The sequence below is a fragment of the Pyrus communis genome, chromosome 8, assembly GCF_041283825.1.
Source record: "Pyrus communis isolate YQ-2024b chromosome 8, ASM4128382v1, whole genome shotgun sequence".
NCBI classification, from domain to species: Eukaryota; Viridiplantae; Streptophyta; class Magnoliopsida; order Rosales; family Rosaceae; genus Pyrus; species Pyrus communis.
In genome coordinates this window covers 7677058-7695557 of record NC_142572.1, presented here as the reverse complement: position 1 = coordinate 7695557, position 18500 = coordinate 7677058, and the positions used below count along the sequence as shown (strand labels likewise).

The following is an 18500-nucleotide window of genomic DNA, read 5'->3' as shown; positions in this document are numbered from 1 at the left end:
CCTTTAGTATCTCACCTTTACAAGACCAAATATATCATTCTTAGTGAATCAAGCCTGTCAGTTTATGCATAATCCTATGGAGTCTCATTTTATTGCAGTTAAACGGATCATACGATATCTCAAAGGAACCTCAAACTTTGGTATTCAGTTTCGACCAAGACCAATCCATTTACAGTCATATAGTGATGCAGATTGGGTCAGGGATCCCAATGATCACAGGTCTACTTCAGGTTTTGTTATATTTCTTAGTTCCAATCCGATTTCTTGGTCATCGAATAAGCAACACATAGTTTCCTGGTCTTCCACAGAGGTTGAGTATAGAGCCTTAGCCATTACAGCTGCAGAGTTGGCTTGGATTCGACAGTTATTTTGTGATTTACATGTTCCTATTCAAAGTCATCCACTGATCTATTGTGATAACATCTTAGCAATTGCCCTTTCAACGAATCCCCTTTTTCATGCCAAGTCTAAACACATCGAGATCGACTATCATTTTGTAAGGGAACGGATCATTCGAGGAGATCTTCTAGTTCAACATGTCTCTTCTGTTGAACAATCAGCTGACATACTTACAAAAGGGTTGTCCACTCCTTTGTTTCAACACCACTGTGGCAATCTCATGCTCAATTCCCTTGAGCATCCGATTGAGGGGGGATATAAGGATCCAAGTGAAGAAGAAAACAGTTATCCAAGTGAAGAGAAGATTAAGGGTCAAACTAAATGACACTTGTCAATAGATTAAAGAGATAAGCTATTAGAAGTAGTTAAAAGTTGTTAGAATTATAGTTGAGATAAGGAGGTGGAAGATTAGCAGCTAAGGAAAGTGAAAATATATAACTGAAATTGTAATCATAGCAGCTTAACAAGAAATCAATACTTTTCTCTCTCTTTCTATCTCTCTCTCTTCTTCCTCTACATTCTGTGTAATTCTCAAGAACATATTCATTGAAGCTTCCTTAATGTTTACATTATAAGTCATCACAAACTATACCATATGTGTACTAAAATTTGATAACTTTATTAGTCAATATTAAAATTTTCATCCCAACACATTGACATGTCAGTGTCACACCAAAAATTTCTCAAAAAGTTATAACAACACACTACATATCGATACCTCATCATAACAACATTACCCAAGTAAGGTATCTCATAATTAGTCTCTATTGACACATACTTAGTTGTAGTTTACTTGAAAATAATTTGGGTAAGCTTACAATTCTTACAAATTCAGAAGGCATTGATGATCATGACCTTATAATGGCGACAACTTTGATGGAAAGTAAAATAAAATAGTCACTGCATGCAGCATGTACTGAATTGGCAAAGGGGCAAATGCCCCGTTCCTTCTTGGTTTGGTCCATTCAAAACATGCAGCTATGTGAAAACTGAGTTCATCCAATCCAACTCCAACTGTATCGTCACAATAGCGTGTGTTTTTGCCACATCCCCCACGACTCCATGCATGTGTTTGCATGCTGGCATCTTTTAATTCCCCCAAAGTACGAAAAGTAGCAGTTGAATTTATATATGTTTTGGTCTGTGGCCGTACACCTAGAGAATCCATCTCTCCCCTCCCACATCGACCGAATAACTCAAAATTTTAGGCATCGGAGTATCGAACAAAACAAAGTCAAGTCAAGACATGTAGGCGTAAGCAACCAAATTTGCCATCAAACAGTTGAGTCCTTAGATTAATGTAAAAAAATTCCACTTTGTACTTTTCTCTAGTGAGAGAGAGAGAGAGAGAGAGAGAGAGAGAGAGAGAGTTAGAATTTCATATTTTTGCATGAGAAGAAAAGGACCATGAGACGCGGTTTTAGCTAGGGCTCTGCGAGACAGCAATACACAGCTGTGTGTATTACCTATGCAAATGCAAAGGCTTACTGCAAACTGCGCGTACGTTTTTGAGTGTTGTGTTAACTTATATTTTAAACTATATATATAACATTTTTTATATGTATATTTATATAACATTTTGTATTCTTTCTTTTTTCATTAGTTCGAACATTAAAAAAAGTATACATACATTTTTCTTTTGTGTTTCACAGCCCAAATTATTTATAAACTGCAGATCGTGAAGCTGCCTCTAGAGAGAGAGAATCCTATTTTTCTCTTATAAAGATATGATGCTGCCCTGATTATGTAGATAATATATATATATATATATATATAATTTAGACATTAAAGATTAGCATAATATATAAGATAATTTACATGGATATATATCAAAATAACCCTTTTGCCCTTCGTTTTATTTTCTGAGTAACTTCTTTTGTTAATTAAGTATTATTGTTGGGTGTCAACTAGGGAAGGAGTGACTTCTTGTGTAAGTCATAAACTCTCTAGACAAAGTCATTTTACTTTAATATTTAATAGAACTTTCCATGCTGGTTACTGATTTGGGCATATGGATCCCAGGTTTGCAATATTCGTTGACAATGAAAACTTTTACACTTTTAAGTAGATTGCTCTTGCTTTTGTTTTTATGCAACTGCCAGCATCTTAAAAAACTTAAATATAAGTATCATTTTCTTTCTTTTTCCAAATCTAACCAACAATATATCATTATAAAATCTACATCGACTGGTCTAAAAAAAAAAAAAAATTATTTTGGCACACATTTTTTCTTTTTTCGCAAATCCTTATTTATGTGGTTTGTTGATTTATTATACTTGAATTGATTAAAATGTCAAAAATAAGCATAAGTATGTGTAAGAAGAAAAAAAAAAGTAGAAGTAATTAATTTCCTAATGTAAAAACCCTCACAAACTTGCAAACAATCTTCATGGAAAGTTGGAAGACTAGTACTTTTTTTTCATTGAATTTGTGAATTTTGGGCCATGTGAAACTAAACCCTACTTTGACTGCAATACGACAGGAAAGTAACTTCAAGGATACAAAATATTTTATTTCTATTTTAATTGTACAAACTTGAAATTATCTGTCACCCACCATTTTCAATAATATATTAATTAACTAACAATAGAGCCATACTGTTTTCCTTTTTTGACTAGAGATCAACATCTATAAATAGCAGCAACCTTTTCTTTTGAGTTGATTCATTCATTCACTTTGCACAAGAAACTAACGAAGAAGCTAACAACTTTTGAGAGAAGAGAAACACAGAGGCAGCCAATCACCTTCAACTTCATCTTCCATCAAGAAATCAAGCATTGTGTTCCATTGTAACAATGGTGAAGACAGATCAGAGGATTATTCAGCTGCCTTCAGAGATGACATCGTCGAAAATGACATCGAAGTCTCCATCTTCTTCTTCTTCTTCTTCTTCTACCTCAGCATGTAAGAAGAAGAAGTTTAAGGGAGTGAGGATGAGGAGCTGGGGCTCTTGGGTTTCAGAGATTAGAGCCCCAAACCAAAAAACAAGAATATGGTTAGGTTCATATTCGACAGCTGAGGCTGCGGCAAGAGCCTACGATGCTGCCCTACTGTGCCTCAAGGGCTCCTCAGCCAACCTCAACTTCCCCACCACTGCCTCCTCACATTTTATCCCCCTGGAAATGACCGTCATGTCCCCCAAGTCCATCCAAAGAGTGGCTGCAGCCGCTGCCAATAATAATGCCGCTACCACCACCGCAAACATTGCCTGTCCACCATCACCCCCTCCTCAATCTTCGTCTTCTTCATCTTTGGTCTCGTCTCCGTCTCTGGTCTCGTCGCCATCAACGTCGTCCTCGCCGTCCATTAACCTCATCGATGATGACATGTCATTGCTAGTGGGGTCATTTGGGGGGTCCTACACTCCCACTTACTATGATCAAGCAAATGATCAATTACCAATGCCTAGCATGGATTCATGGAACAACTTTGACCAAATGTTCGATGGGGCATTGTTGGATCCACAGCCACCTATGATATATGACTTTTATGAGGAAAGTGACATTCGTTTGTGGAGCTTCTGCTGATCGACGACGATGAAAATTATTATATTCTTTTTAATCACAATTATTCATGATCTTCGAAGCCATTGTTTAAAGATTTTACTGACAGTGACACAAATTATTTACATTCTATATGAGTGAATGAGATAGGTGAATTAGAAATTCCAAATGGAGAGATGTGAGACATCTTTTTGGACTCTATCTCACATGGGTTTCTAATATATTATATTTGTATTTATGTATTTATGTATTTGTTAATGAAAATTAAGTGTGTAATACTATTGTTATTATTATTAATGAAACCTTGTCAATGGTCTTACATACATTTTAATTGAATAAGGAGTGGAAATTTTGAATTTTAATTTCTTCCAATTTCAGCTATGTCACATGTTATGCATCTTGTCTCATGTGGGAGACTCACTTATTGTGTTATGGAGATGTCAGATATGCCTATCTCAGTTGGAACAAATTAAAGAACAAGAGCAGGAGAGGGTTGTGGAGACTTGAAACCATCTGAATTTGTTTTCAGCTCAAGGAACAATTTTGTACTCTTTTTTAAAATTAGATTAAATAAAAAAAAATAAAAAACTGCTATTAACACTTCAAGAATTTTATTATACACTTCTTACAAATGTAATTTTTTTTACTAATTATAAAAAGTTTGGAGTACAAAATGAGATTTTAGAGTGCCAGTAATAATTCCTAAAAAAAAAAAAAAAAATTCTACCTAAGGGAAATCACTGTGATTAGAGAAACAAAGACTTGTATTAGACCCAATTCCCATGACTTTAATTGCATCTAGTCATATGATAAACAGTGACGAGCATGCATTTGGGTTACTTAATTTGGAACTTAAGCAAATAAACACATCAAATATACTACTAGATTCTTATTAATGAGTATTCAAAAGATCAAAAACTTATTAAGTGTCAGATAGTCTAGATCTACTAATATTATCAAACTACCATATTAATCATGTGAACTTTTCTTCGAAACTATAGTTGAATTAACAGTACGACAATACAAACTTTGTAAGTATGTGATTATTCTGAGTGTGGAATAGTCTAGCTAAAAGATAACACACATTTACAACAAAAACGGTCATAATCAAATTTAAATACATATCATATTTAACTGAACTGTTTTGTCATCGTATCGTGACAAAAATAATCCCACGAACAAGTCATTTTTTTTCATCCTAAAAGAATGACATGCCTTCGAAAGTATGTGTCTAATCAACTTCTTTACAGATTGAATCGACAAATTTGATACTCTGTGATCAACTTTTGAATCTGGTCAAGTGTTTTGAAGCAGTAGTGGTTTGAGCCAAGATTGCACATGATCTGCCCTCAAAGGGCAGTGGTTGAGAGCGTGGGATCCCATACGCATTTGCTCCCTTCACACTGTATTTGGCCTCTTCGCAATTTTCTCTCTGGGCCATACAAATTTGGAAATATGTGAATTCCTCATAAGTTAAGAGGAGTGACTCATCACTTCATGAGGACCCCTTCTGCCTTTGGATATTAAAATATGGGCATTTTTGGGCCCTCAGAATTAAGCGAGTACATTGGATTACTGCAATTTATAAAAATATTTTGAGCCACATGATAGCCCTAAGGTACCGTTTGGTACATGGGACAAGACGGAACAGAGTGGGACAAGGCGTTCCATCCCACGTTTGGTGCGCCTAAAACGGGTGGAACGAGCTGTTCCACGGGATGAGTTTTGGGTGAATTTTCGTTCCACCTCACCCTTTTGGAACGACTCGTTCCACATCCGTGGAACACAAAACTATAACCTCTCCATCTCCTTCTTCTTCCTCCTTGTTTCCATCCGAGGGCATCTTTGCTCCCGCTCCGTTCCGTTCCGTCCTGTCCCATCCCGTCTCGTCCCATCCCATTCCGTCCCGTCCTGTCTGCATACCAAACGATACCTAAATGACAAAGTTTCTAAAACTACATTCCACGAGACAACATGTGATTTCTCATTACAAAGCTTCAAATATTAATCCCAAATTTCCATGGTCCTATATATTATTGTTGCCCGAATTTTGTTGATATTAAAAGGTTCATTGTTTGGCATAATGAAGCAGATTTTATGTTGTATTTTCTGCAGGATTCTACTCTTTGGAAGTATATATGCTATATTGGTTCATCATGTAAAAATTAAAAGATGTACTTTGAATTAATAATTCAGGGTTGGAATTACATTATAATCCAAAGAAAGTTGTTTTCTTTCTTTTATACCAAATAAAAATAAAATTGGTACTATCATTGAGTATAAAATGGCATATGATTCTATGAACATTGCATTAGAGATTGTTGTGTTTGTTTATATTTGGCTCAACTTGTTTTAAATCCCATTTTTCTTTGTTTGAGATGTTTTTGGTCGTTTGTTAATCGGCTCTGAAAATTTTCAGCATAATCAAAGCTGAACAGCACGATTCAATGACAAACTACCGAAAGTTTTCTCGATTAAGAGAACAAAATATCCTTTGTTTTTCTTAATTAAAATGCTTATGCAATTTGTTTTTCGTAATTAAAATGATTATGCCATTTTTTTTCTTAATTAAAAGGATTATGATGCTCAATGTGTGGCCTCATGGGTGAGATCCAACATGGGCATAACTTCAATGTTTTAGCCTTTTAGGCTTGGCCTCATTAGGACAAAATCAAGGTTGGTAATTGATTTTTGACCCAAAAAAAAAAAAAAAAAAATAGGGGGTTGGTAATTGATTAATTCCAGGGGGTTTGTCTGTCTTTCTATTTTATTTTATGTGTCTATTATTTAGATTTTGAGAATCAATATCAGGGGTTTTGTTTATGTCTTGATTTGAATAGTGTTTAAACTTAAGTTTGGCCATTTAGTACTACGGTCTAGTGGTATTTCTCTTTACTTGTAAGTGAGAAGTCTTAGGTTCGATTCTCACTAAAGACGAATTTGAACCACATTATTGTTAGCCCCATTGTGAGCCTACTTCCCCCACCCCCTCAATGTAAGCTTAGGCTACGCTTACCATTTGAATTGTGTTACACACTGTTAGAATGGACAACAGAAAATTAATCATTAGAGATATGTGTTAAAATATTGAGAGGTATTATTAGCACTCTAACAAATGTATATTAATGCTGCGTACATATGCCTATTCGTGAACTAAAGTTGAGTAAGTAGAGCTTTCAAGCTTAATTAACTTAATGGGAGCGTATAATATAGCCGACTACCTACTTTAGTTGCCTTGAGACATTTTATATATCCAACACTTTTATCATGCCTTAAGAAAAATATCGAATATAAACTGCGTTCTACGCTAAATAGTGGTGAAGTCTCAAATCAGTTGAAACTTATTTGAAGAGGACGGCCAAATAAATGATGCACCGCTTATTTTGCTGCTAGAAATAGTGGCATTCTTTGTAGTGACTTTAGAGGATGTTGTCCGATGTAGAAGACGATGCTTTGAGGGTCCGAGAATGGAAACCATATACACAGCCCCAAAGAAGACACCCACGACTCCATTTCTTGTCCTAAATTTGTGGAAATCATTGCTTAAAATTCGAGGATAGGTAGTCCCTTGAGTTTGTTGATGTGACAGCGTTGGTGAAGAAGGTCTTGTCATCAGACCTAAAGCTGAAACTAATTACTGCATCTTTGGCGGCGAGGCTTTCTTTCTAAAACTAATTTCTTGAATTTGTACAAGTAGATAAGCAAATAGTGCGAAAGTGTTTTTTTTTTTTTTTTTGGGTTTGTATAAGCATCGATTCCAATTGCCCCCAAGGCATTCGTCTCCCGCTAAAAGTAAAATGGCCCCAATCACAAAGAGATCAATGTGTACAGGTTAGTAGAAACTTGGAAGGACTAAAAGGAAAGAATTCATAAACCATAACTGTACCATGACATGAGTTTCCTGTGGACATATATAAGAGCAATTAGAGATCAACCACATACATTATGACATCAAAATTTATGATACATTTTGTGCTTTTAACTGCTTTTTTTCCTTAATAAAAATGACTAATTTGTGACTTCGCCACGACAGTCTACCCTTTCGAGGACCGGGAAGTAGAGGTGGGCAAACGGATCGTGGACCTGCTGGTCGGTGCAGGTCCAAGCGGATCGGGGCGGGCTCAAATATTTCAAAGAAAAAATGGGACGGGACGGGCAGGCAAGTCCAAAAATTAGGAGAAACGGGCCCCCGACCCCAACCTTTTCTACCATTTTCTCAGTCTCACAATCAGTCAAACAAATAGACTGACTCATCTCTGAGTCTCTCGTGAGCTCATCTGTCCCATCCATTCCCTACAGCCATCTCCAATTCACCGTCACTCTACTCCGTCTTCATCTCCCTCTCTCTAGTGGCTTGCGACCACCACCAGCATCGTCTAGGGCCAGCGCCTGCGAATCGAAATCGATCAGCGTTCGAGATGCTCGCGCCTTGGATCATAAATAAACATAAATGTAGAGAAAAACAAAGAGTATGCAGCATTTCCCCATCCATCACATTCACTCCCAATCACCAATGGGCTCATCCTACACACCTTATGGGCTTTGTTTTCCATGTGGATTACATCATTTTTCTTTTGTCTAAAATCTGATCCAACCGATAAAACCCATTTGATTAAAAAATCTCGACAACCCGACTCCGAGTCGAAGAACACCAAATTACTTTCTCAGGTTCCGAGAGAGGGAAGAAAGCCTCCCAATTTAAGTTTACTATCCGGTTCTGCGTCTCATCGCCGTCTTCTGTCTGCACACACTCTTTCCCCCACTCATTCAGCATTGCTCTGCCTCTGCAAAACCTGTACTGAAGCACTCATGGGTCTCTCCGAAGAACAGCTGCTTGCCCGTTTAAAGGTTTCTCTCTCTCTCTCTCTCTCTCTCTCTCTCTCTACTTTACAATGGTAGAAGGGCACCAAAGGAATTTCAAACTAAGAATCAATTAGAACACGACAATGGACAGCGAAGGGGAATATTTGCTCTATCTGTGAGGCTTCGTTTGGGAAAAGGGGGCTTGAGAATGGCTCCTGAAGCAGCACTTGGAGAAATACTTCGGGTTGGCATATGCAAATATTCTTTTTAACTGTCAATTCAATCTAATTAGAAACGATGCTAATTCTTTGATTTCCGAGAATTCCTTGGCGTTTCACCTGATACTTTCGAATTTAGCGGACTGTATTTCATATGTTCATTAGAAGAAATTATGCTATATCATAAAGTGTCATGTGTGTAATTGCCTTTCTGATTCTGTTTTTAACATTTGTTCTGATTCTGTTTCTTGTTGCAAGGTCCCTCTGGGTTGCGTTACGCCTTTTTCCCTGGTGAATGAATCGGGATGGTATGCATTACTCTTTCATTTAATTGATATCCAAATAAACAATAGGTTTCTTTCTATATTTTCTATTCAGGCATTATAATTTGTTACTCTTGCCCTTGAATGTAAGTAGTTTAATTATCTTTTGAAATGATTTAAATCAGTTACTCCTTACCATGTGGTTTATATTGTATAGCCTCTGCTTTTTCCATATGATCAATGACCAACTGAATAAAGTCGTAATTCTTACCATTTTGGTTTTCTGGAAAATTAAATCGTGACCATTCTTATCATTTAGGTTGTGGAAATAATTATCTTTTCACCCGAAGTCATGTTATTTCGCCTGCACATGTTGATACTGTAATCATTTTTCTTTCATATATAATCTTGAGTGAATTCTCTTATGCTTTTTCTGCCTTCTTTTTTTTTTCGTGAAGCCATGTCTCCTCTGTTGTTGGATCACAAATTTAAAAGTCAGGAGCGGTGCTTCTTCCACCCTTTATCGTATGACGTGTCAATCTGTAAGTGATAAGGGTTGAATCAGAGGAAATGATATATTTTTCTCATCTGTTTCGAAAATTCTGTGTGTGTACTTATAATTCTCCTGAAGTTTTATGTTGCTTTATAATTTACTTGTGGATTCTTCATTTTTGTAAACCTCGTACACTACTGTTATATGAGTAGTCTTACCCAGAATGTCTGTTTTTGTGGCTATAGCATGAGCATAATGTTACAAGTTAACTGCTCGCAATTACCTTGAGGAATTTTGTTGTCATTTGGGATAGATTTGGAATAGTCTAGGCTAAGAACCACTACTTTCAATTGTAAGGTTTCTGCTGGTCTTATCGTATTATTTTACTTGGTTGAATTCATATGAGCATTGGAGCAACAATTCATTTTTTGGTGGCTTACACAATAATGTCATAAGAAGCATGGGTATGGCAATAATTCTAGATCTATAGAACTTTGGTAACAAGATATCTGCAGAAGCAGTGTTACTTAATAAGTTTAATGATGTGTAGTCAACGAAGATTTTACAAGTGTGCATCTGTATTGTGTCCGTGCACACTTGTGTTTCTGTGCATTAGTGTGTTTAATCAGGCATTAATTGTTGAGAGCTCCCGGAGTAATAAGACTGGACATCTTGTTACTAAATAATTGGACGTCTTAAAGAGTTATGTGTGTGCCTGATATGAGCCTTTGGATTCTCTGTAATGGATTTTATTTTGTTTGTTTTATCTTAACTATTCTGCAACTGAACAAATTCATACTTGATTTATGGTTTTTATTCCGGAAAAGAATTTCCATTGCTATCAATATATGTTCCAACAAAATTTTAGTTTCTTACTCAAAAAAGTTGTGTATGTTATCATTCTCAATAAGTTTACCCCTGATCCGTGACGAAATTTCTGTTTCCAGCACTTAGTACCCATGATCTTGACAAGTTTCTAAAATCAATTGGGAGAGACCCCTCATATGTTGACTTGGGAAGTAATGAGACTTATGTTTGTCTCCATGGTTTAAAGAACACTGAATCATTTTATCAAAAATTATTTGTCTCATGCAGGCTAACCCATCGGTTGGGAAGGATCAACCGCCTGATCTTGCATGCTTTGTTCCGTCAGGTTCCATGGTGTTGCCAGACCCTCCACAACCAGCAACTTCCTCAAAAGGTCATGTAGAAATTCAAGTTTCTGTGGATAACAAATCAACAGCAAGTACAGGTGCTGTCATGTGAAACTGCACTCTGCAGAAATATAGAAATACAATGAGAGTTGATTCCACGATAAATTCTCCTAGTATAGTTCTATGATAATTAAAGTTGCCATGCTGTTATGGTACTTTCTACATTTACGTAGCTCGTTTCCGATCATTTTTTCAGAGAGATATTAGCATTTTTTTTGTTTGGGGATTGTGGAGATGTTAAAATTGGGCTTCCTGTTTTTCATTCATGTTAACCAGTAAAATATTCTTTCATGATGCAGTGAACTCTTCTAAGCCATCCACTAGTGCAAAAAGAACTAAGGACAAACAGGTCAATGGTGTAAATGTGACGAAGACCGTAACACATGTTCAAAGTTTGGTTGAAGATTTACTTGATAAAACATCTTCTCTATTACTTTCAGAGGTTTGAACAATACTATGCTTTTCTCCAATTTCAACTTTAGCAGTAGTTTATTAGGCACATGAAATCAAGTCGTACAGATCACCGAGGAGACTATTGCGAAACATGAAGGACAATTGGGAACTAAGGTATCAGATAGTATCAGAAGCCGACTGCGAGAAGATTTTGAGAGAACCCTTGTAAGCATTTTGCATTATCAGTTGAATGTTTTATCAGGAAGGATTTATTATCTAGTTAATAAAAAGCTGTTAAGTGTGTATGCTCTTTACTGTCATTACTCATTAGTGTACATCCAGTTCTCGGAAGATTTTGAAACAATTGTTCATATCCGTAATCACGAGATCATTCTTATTGCAGATGATCCTTAAATCCACCGCATATACTGAAGGGTTTTCTGCTGGCAAGCGCCATTATCCACACCGTACATATTGACGATTGTTTGAGTTCTTTCTCCCACTCTCCGTCGCAAGAGAGTGCAGAATCAAATTGCTCTAGGTTTGAATCATTTTTATGCTCTGCTATATTTCGAATGCTCTTTTCTACATTTGATAGAATAGGTATGTGACCATTTAAAACTTTATGACATGCTTCCTTTCTAAAACTAATGTTTTTGCGAGTGTGTTTCGTGTTTACGATTTATGATGCTGATAACAAAATCTGGCTAGTGCATTTGACTTATTACTTCAGCTCATCAGTACGTTGTCTTCCGATGACAGAACAGCTTATTTGTAGGATGATAACATGAACCTATGCAGAAGTGTTTATATCGGTTATGTACACATACATAATTAAGACATTCACGACAGTATCAGACAAATAATGTCGAGCAATGGATAGTATTTTGGTTGAAGGTGTACGGTTTCTGCTGCAGCGTTGAGTTCCGTTTGGTTGAAGATGTGTCATTACGGTTAAAACACGGACCAGTTTGATTTTAAGCAATTTCGATCAAGCCAGATTTATGCTGACCTTGGAGATAGAGATGAGCCTATGATCGTAGGGACGCAGAGGATTACAACCCAAATTTATTGAAACATGAAATAACAGCCAATGTTAATAACAGCCACTTTTGAGGACTACAAAAAAGGCAAGAACTCCACCATGGATCAGCTGCATCAAAATACAATTTCTCTTTAGGACTTTTTGTTTCCCTAAAATTGGAACCGTAGCAGTGCTCTATCCATTTATTCACTCGACCAATTTCATTTTTATTTTATTTTATTGCACAACAAGAATTCAAACAATTTAAATAAGGTTTTGGACCTATTTAGTAAGAATGGAATTGTTGGGGGACTTTTAGGTCGACGTGGACTTAGGCTTTGAGAATATCCTTTTATCTCCCTTGATACGGATTCGTAACAAGTTCCGGGATATCTCGAAAGAGTTAGCTTGCCTTGGGAAATACGTTGGTAACATCAACGGCTCGATGATAGCATGAATGATCAAAATAATGACTTGCTTAAGTGAAACGTGATGCGGAAGCTAGAAGATTGTTAGTTTACATGAGAGAGAAGGGATTTGCATGGTTGCATGTCATTCTTTGCTGGATAATCTAGGCTTTCCTAGGGTGATAGTAAGGTGTCTAATAATTGAGATGTTTGATGCAAACCTATGGAAATTATTAAGGTTGCATGGATGGTGATGCTTGGGCCTTGGAGTAGGCTTCTGGGCTAAGTGGAACTTTCTGGGCTTCTTCCTAGGTGGTTCTCTTTCACTACATTTTCTCTATCTCCTCCTCCCTGTTTTTCTGAATCCCCTTTTGATGGCTTCTCTCCCTCCTTAAGTAAGTGAAAGCTTCTTCTCTAGGTTTCAAGAGAATATCCCTTTGTGGCTTGGTCTTCCCCTCCTTTCTCCCTAGCTATCCTATTATTCCCATTTTGGTGTAAACTAACTGCACTGTTGAGACTTGCCATATTGTTACTTCCTAAGGCGTGGCTTTCCCAGGGTGGCCTTTTGCAAGCACTAAATCTGGTAGCACACTTCATGGCTTTTGCGCTTTGGTTGTCTGTGCAGGCTAGGAAGGGAAAGTCAACATTAAATGTTTGACTTGCTGGGCTTAACATACATTTAATGTAAGAATCTACCAAGGGGGGCTGGCTTGCTAGGGAAAGGGATAAACTAGGCTAGTTCTCTCTCAATGATGCATGCGTGAATACAAAGGGTATGGGCTTGGATCTTTGGGCTCCCACGTAGCTCAAAGTCTTCCATGACCCCAATTCCACATAGGCCCGATAACCTTTCGTAACCATCCACACCCAATCCACTTGGCAAGCCCCGAATATGTGACTTGGGCTTACCATGATTTGTGGCGAAGGAAGCATGGCATGATGAATAGGCATGAGCATGGCACGACATGGCATGTTTGTAAATATATTCCTCATCGATCCCTTCCCTTGGCGTGTGATTGGGCTTGAATGTAGGATTTGCATGACAATTGGGCCTTGAGATTTAGTTGGGTTGGTGTGTGATATTTTTGAGCCCCAACAAGAATATTCTCATAATTATCCATTGACATGACATGTTGCTTTTTTCATTTATTTCATTTTAGAATCAGTTGTTTTTACAAACATGATGGTATGGATAAATCTTTTGTTCTGTACTAATGTGTAAAAGATGCTAGCCGCACTTAAAAAGTCGAGTATTTTTTAATTACAACATTTCAATCCCAGTAAAAAAAAACAAATAAATGAAAACAAGATGAAAAACAAGTCAACTGTTGTTTCGGGAAATTTAAATTCAAAACTTTGACATAGTACGAGATGAAATGTCACTAAATTAACATAAAAGAGATTGAAGTTGCAATAGTTTGTTTAATTTTTGTGACTGGAAGAGGTACAATGGTTTAAGCAAAAAATGAATACAAATGAATCACAACCATTCCCATTGTTATCACAATTATGTATAACATTCATAACTTGACATTTTTTTCATAATCAAATAATAGAAACAATAATTTAACGTTAACATTAACCAACTCTAGAAGTGGAAGTAGAAGTAGCATTATCACCTTGTGGCTCGTTTCAACGATACCTTGATCGAAATGGCCACAAAGATCCCAACCTACTCCACCTCACACGCCGTCTTGTCCGCCTCTCTCTACCACTATTCGAGCCCCCCGACTCGACCAATCCGCCACCATATACCGAAATCTCGACCCGACAAACCGGGCAAGAGTTGTGGAGCCTCAGCCACGGAACAATACAATCGCTGTGGTATATGTGATTGCATGACAACTCCCTCGCCTCTCCACCAATCTTAAACTCCTCCATGCAAATTGGGCAACAAGACTCATTGCTCAAATGGACCTCGCAGATTTTCACAGTTGGTATCGCGTTGATTGCCATTTCAGGTACTGGAGGTGGGCCGGGCCTGTCGTTTTGGGTTAGTTCTTCGATCAGTCTGTGAAGGCCCGGCCCGAAAAAGTAGTTTCCTAGATCGACTCCACGTGGAACAGGTAGTACTGGATTTTCTTGTGGTCTATAAGTGGGCCCCACCGGATTAGAAGGGTCTTCCACGGGCCGGACTATAATCAAATTCCTGGGACGGCTTTGAGTACGAGGGTCGGATTCTGCCTCCCAGTTTTCTCTACCATCAAAGCTAGGGTTGCGCCGCCTCCGTCTCCTATTTGTCCACAAATCTTGAACTTCAGGTTCTATTTCAAAGCAACGTGTCAAGTGTCGAAAAAAATATTGCTAATTCATATGAACTCAATGGTAGAGCCAGGATTTCTTGCGAGGAAGCGCCTCACATAAGTATAAAAGGAAAAAAAAAAACAAATTGTGGTTATAAAATTACAATGCAAAACATCATAATATATATCCAAATAATTAAGTAGTCAAAATTAACATATGCATAGATAATTTTATCTATTTATAGTATTCAAAATTATTCTTGGCAAATTTCATTGAAACAGTTGCATCATGTCATCTATACTATTGAATGAATTATTAATCTCAATAGAGAGAATTACCAAAATTTTTGCAAACCCTAAAATTCAAGTAAGAGGTGAGATAGAATAGAAACAAATGTTTTATGGTGAATAATAGAGTTTTGAAAAGAAAAAAAAAAGGAATAGTAGAGTATTACAAACCTTTTTGTTCTTTATTCAATAAATTTGGGAGTTGGAATGACTAAATATATCAAATTCAAGAAGAATAGGGAATAACTCTACCAGTGCATAAGTGAAAGATGGTTTTTTTTAAATTAAAAGTGAATTATGGGTTTTAATTTAATGTTATTGATTTGTGAAAGGGTGGTGTTGTCCACATACCTCTTTTTACCTTCCACACACGCCTCTCAATTTTTGGCCGTTGGATCAAATGTATTGAAGAAAATCAAAGAATATAAGTTAACAAAGAGTGTATGGAAGGTAAAAAAAAATGTATGTGGATAGCACCACCCTTTATGATAAATAACCATTTAAAATATATACTTAATTTTGGGAAGGGATCTGTTGGATGAAAAATAAATAATGATTGGATTTGTTTTAGTTGTTGAGAAGGGTTGCAAAGCAATACAAATAGGTGTAATACCATCTTCTTTTTATTTTTTAGTCAGGGTAGGCCTAGGACTAATGTAGGTCCTAACTGCCTCCGCTAGTGTATGGACTGTTTGGATTTTAAATATAAGGGGTCATTTGTAGTAATATTAACTTCTAATCATAATTTGACACATACCAGAATATTTCTGTTAAACTGTAAAACAAAAGGTATATGATATATGTCGAAATCTAATTTGTCTCCAAAAAAAAGAATAAACCTCCTTGGGCCAAACATTTTCGTAATTAAACGGCTTTAAACCGTTAAAAAAACTTATTGATGGACCTATATTCTCATAGTTGGTGTGCATTACTATTGAATTTGTTCATGTTGGATATATTTGGTCGATAATCATAACATCGACGCACATATATTTGATCAAATATTAATAATGTACGAACAACTGTAAATTACTGCAACTATCAAAATTCAAGACCACGTACCTATACCTGTACCTCTGCCCTCATGGCCAAGGTGGCGTCGCCAATACCATGGACGTCCTCTGGAATCGGCCTCCGGGTCATATAATTCACGGTTGAAAGGCCTCATGAGCGGGTCGAACATGAGGGAAAGTGCTTCGAGCAGACGAGCTTCCGGGGATGGATCAAAACTGGTGTAGTCTACGAGAAGTCTAGGTCTAATCGACATGTCAAACTCCGACAGAAACTGCCCGAAACAACGAGGGCAGACTGTCTCTGATGGGTTGTTGGAGGCAGTCCTCACCGTCCGATTGCAATGGTAGCACCAGTAGAGTCCGTATAGTGGTGTGGTGCCGTTGTCATTATTAATGTCCCTCGAACGAGGTGGACTCAGAGACATGTTTAGTTTTGGGAGCTTTGAAAAATATTGACGATTCTGATGGAAATTTAGGGTTTTATTTGGGAAGAATATGAAGGAGAAATGATGGAAATGAAACAAAGAATGGCTTTTGGGGTACACAAAGCAATCCTCTTTCCTTCTATTTCTGCATTCTGAACTGTATCTAAAGTTTGCTTTGTGGGTTTGTAGGGTTTATAGGGGGCTTCACACAATTTCGTTTTCACAAAGAAAGGGATGAGTATCATGCATGCATGCAACGATGCATATGTCGACGTTTCGTAGTCAGAGAGTATATTCTTGATGGAGAAATATTGCATCCACCTATGGCTGCGATACCTTGTCCGTCGTTTGCGATTAACGTATATATTTTTTTCTTCATGTTTTATAATTAGATATTTCATTTTCTTAATCATTGTTTAACCATCACTTATGCAAGAAATCAATTAAATTGGATACTGTTTGGTCATTAATTTGTATGTATTAAATAAATAGATAATTTATCATAAAGTTGATAGTTGATAGTAAAATTTTCGATTTTTTCTATACATATACATGTTTAAATGATTTTCGATTTGATTGATTTTTTTCAGAAAGTTTTAAAAAGATTACGATTATGAAAATGAACATTTCTGCTGATTATAACATATGGTTAAAATACGTCATAAGGGATGAGCATGGATTTTTATTGTTTGGGCCTATTGTTTTATGTTTGTGGACTGGACTTGAAAATGGGCCATGCCTGCAGACTTGGGCCATTGTTTGAATTACTAGCCCAAAAATGAGATATGAAACGATAACTAAGCCCTATGATCGGTCGATCAAATATTGTTTAAAGACACATTATTCAGTGGAAAAGAATTTACAATTACGAGGAGAGATTTTTCAATGTGTCGGGAATACATGACGGAATACCATATGTCGTAGTACAGTTGGAGGGACACTTAGAAAGACAAAAAAAAAAAAAAAAAAAAAAACTTTTCTCAAATTGCATAACAACATGTGATTTTATGTCCCGTGTTTCGAGCACACTGAAAAACCTATCCAATTACAAGTCATGGTCTCATCCACGAGATAAAAGTGACTATAATTATGAAACCAACGAAGATTCAATTGAACAAAACAATGTTATAATTAGTGTTTGAGCTCAGATTATAAAATTGCACCGTCATTATTAACTCTTCAAACCTTAACTTTCTTTAAAACTACTAATTAACACATATGACCAGCCACTTAGTACTACCGTCTAATGTATTACTTTTTACTTATAAGTAATAGATTTTAGATTCGATTCTCTCCAAATACAAATTTGAACCACATTATTGATAGCCCATTGTGAGGCTTAGCCCACCACTTCCCCCCTCCCGGTAGCATAGATAATATCATTTGTTCAAAAAAAAAAAAAAAAAAAAACTCATGCCCTTAGTTGAAATTTTTGTATTTATACAACAATGAATTTATATTAAAGAGCAAAAAATTATAGCTAAATCACATAATAGATTAAGCTACAATAATTTGATATTGAAATTGTCATTCATTGAAGTCCAACCTTTTCAATCTTCTATGCTTATGAAATGGAGATATAATACCAATTTACTCTACTAAGATTTCTTTCCTCCACTTGTTTAGTTGTTTTAATGAAAATGTTGAGGAATGGTCGACAATAATTTAGATATACCTATTTTTCTACTCATTCAAACAAAAAAAAAAAAAAAAAAAAAAAAAAAAAAAAAGGTTATATTCATCATAAATGTTTGTGCATGACCATTTAATATGTGTAACGTCTGGCTTCGTCTCTTGTTTCCCAAGGAAATACC

At 36.4% G+C, this 18500-nt stretch overlaps 3 protein-coding genes across 7 annotated transcripts; 2 read left to right on the top strand and 1 right to left on the bottom strand.

Moving 5' to 3' along the window:
* The first annotated feature begins 3071 nt into the window (after positions 1–3071).
* On the top strand, positions 3072–4195 carry LOC137716809 (ethylene-responsive transcription factor ERF014-like). The gene has a single exon (XM_068456182.2). It carries the CDS (start codon positions 3195–3197, stop codon positions 3924–3926), a length of 732 nt encoding a protein of 243 aa, XP_068312283.2. The 5' UTR covers positions 3072–3194; the 3' UTR covers positions 3927–4195.
* Positions 4196–8194: 3999 nt separating this feature from the next.
* LOC148694693 (uncharacterized) lies at positions 8195–12634 on the top strand. Of its 5 annotated transcripts, XR_015964986.1 has the most exons (8): positions 8790–8949; positions 9182–9231; positions 9645–9728; positions 10775–10931; positions 11193–11335; positions 11413–11511; positions 11690–11827; positions 12049–12634. XR_015964986.1 is itself a non-coding variant. In XM_088698148.1 (7 exons), the coding sequence occupies exons 2-7, from the start codon at positions 9229–9231 to the stop codon at positions 11762–11764; spliced, it is 561 nt and encodes a 186-aa protein (XP_088554274.1). In that variant the 5' UTR covers positions 8202–8750; positions 9182–9228; the 3' UTR covers positions 11765–12006. The 5 variants fall into 5 exon arrangements, 3 of the variants coding, with proteins under 3 accessions (XP_088554272.1, XP_088554274.1, XP_088554273.1); XM_088698148.1 differs by lacking the exons at positions 8790–8949; positions 12049–12634 and adding an exon at positions 8202–8750 and having other exon boundaries at positions 11690–12006; XM_088698147.1 differs by lacking the exon at positions 12049–12634 and having other exon boundaries at positions 8791–8949; positions 11690–12006.
* Positions 12635–14119: 1485 nt separating this feature from the next.
* On the bottom strand, positions 14120–16779 carry LOC137717290 (E3 ubiquitin-protein ligase RING1-like). The gene is made up of 2 exons (XM_068456597.2): positions 16311–16779; positions 14120–14981 (listed from the first exon to the last, which is right to left on the bottom strand). The coding sequence occupies exons 1-2, from the start codon at positions 16684–16686 to the stop codon at positions 14350–14352; spliced, it is 1008 nt and encodes a 335-aa protein (XP_068312698.2). The 5' UTR covers positions 16687–16779; the 3' UTR covers positions 14120–14349.
* Between the last annotated feature and the right edge of the window lie 1721 nt (positions 16780–18500).

Coding starts and splice junctions, on each gene's coding strand:
- LOC137716809 (XM_068456182.2), top strand. CDS start 3,195: ATGGTGAAGACAGATCAGAGGATTATTCAGCTGCCTTCAGAGATGACA.
- LOC148694693 (XM_088698146.1), top strand. CDS start 8,454: ATGTGGATTACATCATTTTTCTTTTGTCTAAAATCTGATCCAACCGAT. Junction 8,751..10,774: donor AGCTGCTTGCCCGTTTAAAG/GTTTCTCTCTCT, acceptor TGTCTCATGCAG/GCTAACCCATCGGTTGGGAA. Junction 11,512..11,689: donor AAGATTTTGAGAGAACCCTT/GTAAGCATTTTG, acceptor TTCTTATTGCAG/ATGATCCTTAAATCCACCGC.
- LOC137717290 (XM_068456597.2), bottom strand. CDS start 16,686: ATGTCTCTGAGTCCACCTCGTTCGAGGGACATTAATAATGACAACGGC. Junction 14,982..16,310: donor GGGCAGAGGTACAGGTATAG/GTACGTGGTCTT, acceptor GCTTTGAAATAG/AACCTGAAGTTCAAGATTTG.